Here is a 6,505-nt window from a genome sequence, read left to right as displayed (position 1 = left end):
GGAGTTCCGGTTTGTTGTTTTCTCAACCGGATATCCCCTTAGTGGGTGTTCCAGTTCCTTTTTTTTTCAATTTTTATTTATTTTTTTTTTAATTTTTTTTAATTATATATTAAACTAAATTAATTTTATATATTTAGGTGTGGATCCTCTTTTGATGAAATGCGATGTAAATCAAACATGTGTGAATACAACTGATGTTTTTGTAACTTGTCAAAAAATTGCTACAAGAGAAGAGGCGATAAGTTGAATTAAGGAGGTTGGAATCAGGAATAAAGTGACAGTTATAATAACTCGTTCAGATACCAAAACAGACAAGAGAGGAAGAAGTGATAAATTACTATTTGGTTGTGATAAAGGTGGAAAATACAAAAAAACAGATAGCGAAACCCAAAGTGCTAGTAAGAGATGTGGTTGTCCTTTCAAAATTATGTTAACACCGTCGAAAGATGGTTCTGGATGGAAGATCGATGTAAAATGCGGAGTACACAACCACGGCTTACCTGATAGATTTGAAGGTCATGCTTTCGTAAGTCGACTAAATACAGATGATAAGCAACATATTGTTGATTTGACAAAACGCCATGTTCCACCAAGACACATATTATTGTAATTGCAAGAGCGTGACCCAGAGAATGTCACTCGGATCATGCAAATATACAAACATAAGAGTAAGATACAAAAAGACATAAGGGGTCCCAGAACAGAAATGCAACAATTGCTCAAGTTGGTTGAAGAATCAGGTTATGTTTACTGGAGTAGGAAAAATGATGAGTTAGAAGTTGTGAGAGATATTTTTTGGGCTCATCCAGAATCAGTGAAGCTGTTGAATATGTTTCCTATTGTATTGATTATGGACTGCACATATAAGACAAACAAGTACAGGCAACCATTGTTTGAAATAATTGGTATGACATCAACTAAATTAACATTTGTTGTTGCATTTGCCTATATGGAATTTGAGCAGACAAAGACTTTTTATTGGGTATTGGATAAGTTGAAACAGTTGTTTATCAAGAAGGATGATTGTCCTCAAGTAATCTTGACTGATAGAGATCTTGCTTTAATGAAAGCCATTGAAACAGTATTTCCAAAGACAACTAATTTTCTTTGTTGATTTCACATCAACAAAAACGTGAAATCAAAGTGTAAGAAACATGTTGTGGATGATATGCGAGAAACAGTGGAGAAAATGTGGTTTGAACTTACAAGGGCTAGTGATGAGATGGAGTACCATCAAAGGTTGAAACAACTTGAGGATGCATGTGTTGACTCCAAAGGTTTTATTGATTATGTGAATGACACATGGTTGACACTGCACAAACATCAACTTGTCGAAGCATGGATCAATCAAGTGTTACATTTGGGCAATACCACAAGAAATAGGTACGTTTATGTGATTTTATCGACATTGTTTCTTTATCTTAATATTACAGATAATTAGTTGTTTTGTTTTATTTAAAGGGTGGAGTCTGCGCATTGGAAACTTAAACAAATGTTAGAGAATAGCTTAGGTGATTTATGCAAATGTTGGGAGGCTATGAATGACAATATCAAGATACAAGTGGGCAACATTAGAGCTTCGTTTCAGAAGAGTTTGTATGAAGTTGAGCATGCACACACTAGTCCTTTTTATTCAAATTTGCGTGGTTGAGTATCAAGAGCTGCATTGAGGCAGATTGCTGAAGACTGGTTGAGGATTGACATGGTAGGTACCGATACGCAAAAGTGCGGATGTACTCATAGAAAAGTATATGGGTTACCATGTGCTTGTGAGTTAGGGAGATATACATTGAGTGGTGATGCGATACCAATTGAGGCTATTCATATTCATTGGAGAAACTAAGTATGGAAGGAAATCAATATGTAGATGATGGATCAGAAATAGACATGACAAATGCAATCGATGAAATTTGGAAAAGGTGGAGGTCACTAGATGTTGTCGGAAAAAGAGCATTAAAAAGCAGAGTGTGTGAGATTGCTTATCCGACTACAACAAAGATGTGTCCACTGCCTGAAAAAACTAAAACCAAAGGAGGGATTAAGAAGAAAGGGAAGAGACCTGTGGGATATGATGTTTATCGTGATCCTTCAGGATATGAGTATGTTGATCAAGCACATTCGAGTTCGCAAAAAATTTCAAAGAGGTTAGGTTCACAACTATCCCAAACCTCAAAAAATAAAGAATTTGATAAATACATTGTACAATTTCCAGATTACATCAGACCATTTATTGATGACATTGTTGATGTAAGAGATGATGGAAATTATGGGTTTAGAGCCATTGCATCTTTTCATGTTTATGGCACATATGGATGGTCAATGGTTCGTCGGGATTCGGAGAAAGAAATTATAGGTCCTAGAAGCAAGTTGTATGAGGATTTATTTGGTAAACGCCTTCCAACGATGAGATCATTGTTGGTGATAGAAACTTTAGGACAACAGCCACCAAATAAATGGACGACGTTACCTGAGTTGGGCTATGTAATAGCTAATCGGTATAACGTTGTTCTCATCTCTTTAGGTCACCCTAGTTTGAGTTACTTTCCTATGACGAGTGCACATTCACCTAATGCATCTATTTACTGCATCGGATTTGTCAATGGAAATCATTGGGTTCAGGTAATTAGTAACACAATTTTGGTACATTCAATCCCTATTTGACTTTTTCTGATATTTATTTTATGTGTAGGTAAACATGAATGAAGGATTCCCGTTGCCACCTGTCACAACTGATTGGAAGAAATATCGCACAAAAGATGCAACTTCTTGGATGGTAGGACTTGTCGGGCGGTTACAACATTGGCAACGACTTACGCCTATACTGCCAAAATATGTCAGCTTAGTTTTATTTTATGATATTACAACATTGGTACTATTTAGTTTGATTTTATGATATTGACAAATAGATTATAAATAGTAAATCTCAAACTATAAGTCTCATAATAATACATAAGTCTATAAGTCTCATAATAATACATAAGTCTCAAACTAAAACATAAATATAAACATAAAATGTGACATCAATCAGACTCATTGTCATAAGTAATTGGACCTTCCCTAGGTAAAGGTCCGCCCTGTGCAAGTATGAGTGCTCTAAATATCTCCAGAAACTGTTCATCTTCAGGACATGCCTGATGATGCTGTAAGTAATGATGAAGCTCATGAGATATAAATGATAACCTCGGGTCTGACGCTCCTTCGTCATAGACAGGCAATGGTACCTCCATCGGTTGATCACCTCGTGGTGCTCTCAAACGAGGATGTTACACCGTATAATACCACGCCAAATAATCATCGTCTGTCTCATATGGTATGGTGGAAAATGCAACTGGGGTAGCATCGTGGGATCAGATCACCTGCAACACACTCTACATATATGTAGCCCAGTAAACATCCACATCAAGTGTGTCTACATTAGGAGGAGCAATCAGTATGTACTGTCTGTATTCAAACTGACGCATGCATCTGTCAGGTAAATATAGAACTACAGTACCATACCACTTCAAACCCCCCCGGTACAAACAGATATCATCAAAAGGACGGTGCTCCCTATGATCCTCAAAAGGGCGCCAGACGATATCGTGAGGGATCAACTGATCTAACACAGCTCGGATGTCATCCACTTTTTGCGTCCCCTGCCTATATTCCCATTTTATTGCCCTAGCCATTGGACTATCAATGCCACATATCCCAGAAGTACCTCTCTTTCCAACAGTTGAAAATACTCATGAATCCAACACTGTAACAAAACATTACTATTATAAATTAAACTAAATTATAATAAACTAAATTAAACTAAAAAATTAAATAATTAAGTATAACTAAATCATAAGTAAAATTTTGTACCTGAAGAAGAGAGGCATAACCGCCAAGATGCTTGCATGAATAAAATGAAGCATCCCCTAAATATCTGTATAGAGTAACCAGTGCAGCTACCCCCAGCAATATCTTCCACAAGTATCCAAATCTCTCAACAGTGGTAGATATTTTGCCTCGACAAGAGTAAAAGTCTTGTCGGCAAGATTAGTACAACCTAATAGCAACATCATGTATTCTCTCATAGCACCTGTAAAGTTATCTGCAGCTCTTTGTTGCTCAAAAACTTGCTTCAACCAATCCAATTTATAGTAAGGACCCCTTACAGAAGAAGCCTCCCTAGTTGCATCACTAATTGAAACCCGAAACAACTCAACAGCTAGATGGATAGCATCATAATCGGTGACAACAAAATTGGGGTCAACCAGCTCGCCCCTAATCGGTACATGAAGAAGACATGAAACATCATCTAGCGTGATAGTCATCTCGCTGAACGTCATATGAAATGACGATGTTTCAGGATGCCATCTCTCAACAAAAGCAGATAAAAGATGCGTATCTACCCTGGATGCCAAACTAGTATACTGCAAAGATGACAGACCAGATGTAACTAACCAATCATTCATCTGCCTTGGGAGCATTGCCGGAACCCATCCTATTAATTTGCTGCCATGTGCAGCAACCTTTCTTGAAAATAATTTGTAATATATGTATTAATATATAAGTACATATAATTTAAAATTATTCAACATAAATTTTTAAATTATTGAACCTAAAATAAAACATTTACGTACCTCGCCCAACCATAAATGATAGGCAACATGGTTTTGATATCTAATCAATAAAGAGGTATCAGTCGGTCCGCCGGGAAATGCCGGGTGCTGCGGGCCAACCTCAGGTGCAGCTCCCTGCTGTCCCTCGCCATCAGCCTCTCGACGTTGTCTTCCTCCTTGACGCATTCCGTCGATCGCACATCCTCTTCTACGAACCACTAAAAAATAAAAATAAAATACAGTTAAAAATTAAATATAATATAAAAAAATAAAAAATAAAAAAATAAAAACCAAAAACGAAAAAAAAAACGGGATACCCCAAGGGGGGTTATCCGGCTGAGGATATGAAGAACCAGAAACCCCATTGTTGGGTTATACGGCTGATGAAAAAAAGAGCCGGAAACCCCACTCTTGGGTTGTCCGGCTGAGGAAAAGGAAAACCGGAAAACTCACTCTTAGGTTGTCCGGCTGGTTGCTGTCTTGAAATGGAAGAACCGAAAATGGAAGCCTTGGGTTATCCGGTTTTGGAAAAAAAAAATCTCTGATTTCATCTAGAAACGTAAATGTCTGAATGAGTGAAAAGTGAAAAAATTTGAAAATTTTTACTATTTTTACAGGAGTAAATTTGTCCGAAATTCTTTTTTGTAGGGGTATTGGGATAAATGTAGGGGTATGGGGTATAATTTTCTAAGAAATTCCCTTAGTAAAATCTGAATGGGCTGTTGGGTTGGAGCCCAATTCCTCTTTCGTTTCTCATCCATAACCTAGATGCGCTGCAACTCAGAAACGACAATGTAGTGAAGAAAAGTTGGAAACAAACAACAATGGTAGAAGAAGAAGATTGGTATAGGATTTATGTGATAACCCTAGACCCTCTTTTTTATTCTAGGACAGAGGGCCTCGGCGCCCTAGTGGCGGAGGGGGAGGAGGACCTGCTGCGACTCCGCCAGTGTCGTCTGCGATCATCGTTGCGTTTCGCGGAAGGAGACCTGAATCTTCTTTTTGGTCGAGGGGAATGCAAACGGTGTCGGGAGCGGTGGTCACCCGACCTTTTCTTGGAAGTGGGGCCCGCGTTCTCCCCGGGGGAGGGTGAATGAGGGCGTTTCTTGGGAACTACGTCGCGTTGAGAGCGAGACTTGCGACCCGGGGGGAGTTTTTAAATGACGCTTCTGCTCAAGAGCCCCAATCCTTTCGCTCTGCTGCTGAATGAGTGTGTTTGTCTGCGCAAGGGCGACCAAAACGGCTGTCATGGTTTGGTTGTGGGGAGCTTGGCCCTTGGAAGAGAAAGGATTTTCCAGAGCCTCTCCACGGTCGTCTCTGCCACCGGTGTCCTCGAGATAATGGAAGGAATCGTCTTGGAGATCTTTCGGGGATGGAGATGCGGTGATGCCGTCTCGGGGGACGGTATTTCTGAACGGCGGAATGACGACAGAGATGTCGTTCTTGTTGGTCATCGCAGCGTCTAGTGAAGATGAGTCTTCGTTATTGTCAGCCATGGATTTTTTTTTATTAGAGCTTTGGTTCCCAGATTCTTGAGGGAGGCAAGAACGGATCAAGAAAGTGCAAGAAAAGGGAATGGGGGAGCTAAATTTCCCATAGACGGCGCCACTGATCTTACCGAGCAGATCAGATGGCCAGCAACAAAGAAGGCTTGAAATCCGGAACGGTTGAGAGGGAAAAAAGGATTGTACCTGCAAGGCACTTCGATGCCGAAGTAAGGATATGTTCCACAAGGTACAACAAAGTGAGAGAAGTTTGGGGTAAGAAAAGATTACCTTGCCCTCTGAGATGAGAGGGCTATTTATAGGGGTATCCCTAGGCGAAATTGACTCCTCTTTCCAAGACGTGGATTTAGGTAACGCGTGAGCTGGCCGTTTACCGAGCACGAGATTGCCTCGTGGTTGGTTGTCTTCGGT

General features: G+C 39.6%; 1 protein-coding gene across 1 annotated transcript; it reads left to right on the top strand.

Annotated features, from left to right (window-relative positions):
- The first annotated feature begins 1,845 nt into the window (after positions 1 to 1,845).
- LOC131623865 (uncharacterized) lies at positions 1,846 to 3,172 on the top strand. Its single transcript, XM_058894863.1, has 3 exons — positions 1,846 to 2,619; positions 2,690 to 2,773; positions 3,125 to 3,172. The coding sequence occupies exons 1-3, from the start codon at positions 1,846 to 1,848 to the stop codon at positions 3,170 to 3,172; spliced, it is 906 nt and encodes a 301-aa protein (XP_058750846.1).
- The last annotated feature ends 3,333 nt before the right edge of the window (positions 3,173 to 6,505 follow it).

Source organism: Vicia villosa, unplaced genomic scaffold, assembly GCF_029867415.1.
Source record: "Vicia villosa cultivar HV-30 ecotype Madison, WI unplaced genomic scaffold, Vvil1.0 ctg.000084F_1_1_3, whole genome shotgun sequence".
Classification (NCBI taxonomy): domain Eukaryota; kingdom Viridiplantae; phylum Streptophyta; class Magnoliopsida; order Fabales; family Fabaceae; genus Vicia; species Vicia villosa.
The sequence above is the reverse complement of the archived record's forward strand: the minus strand, read 5'-3'. Positions and strand labels throughout refer to the sequence as shown.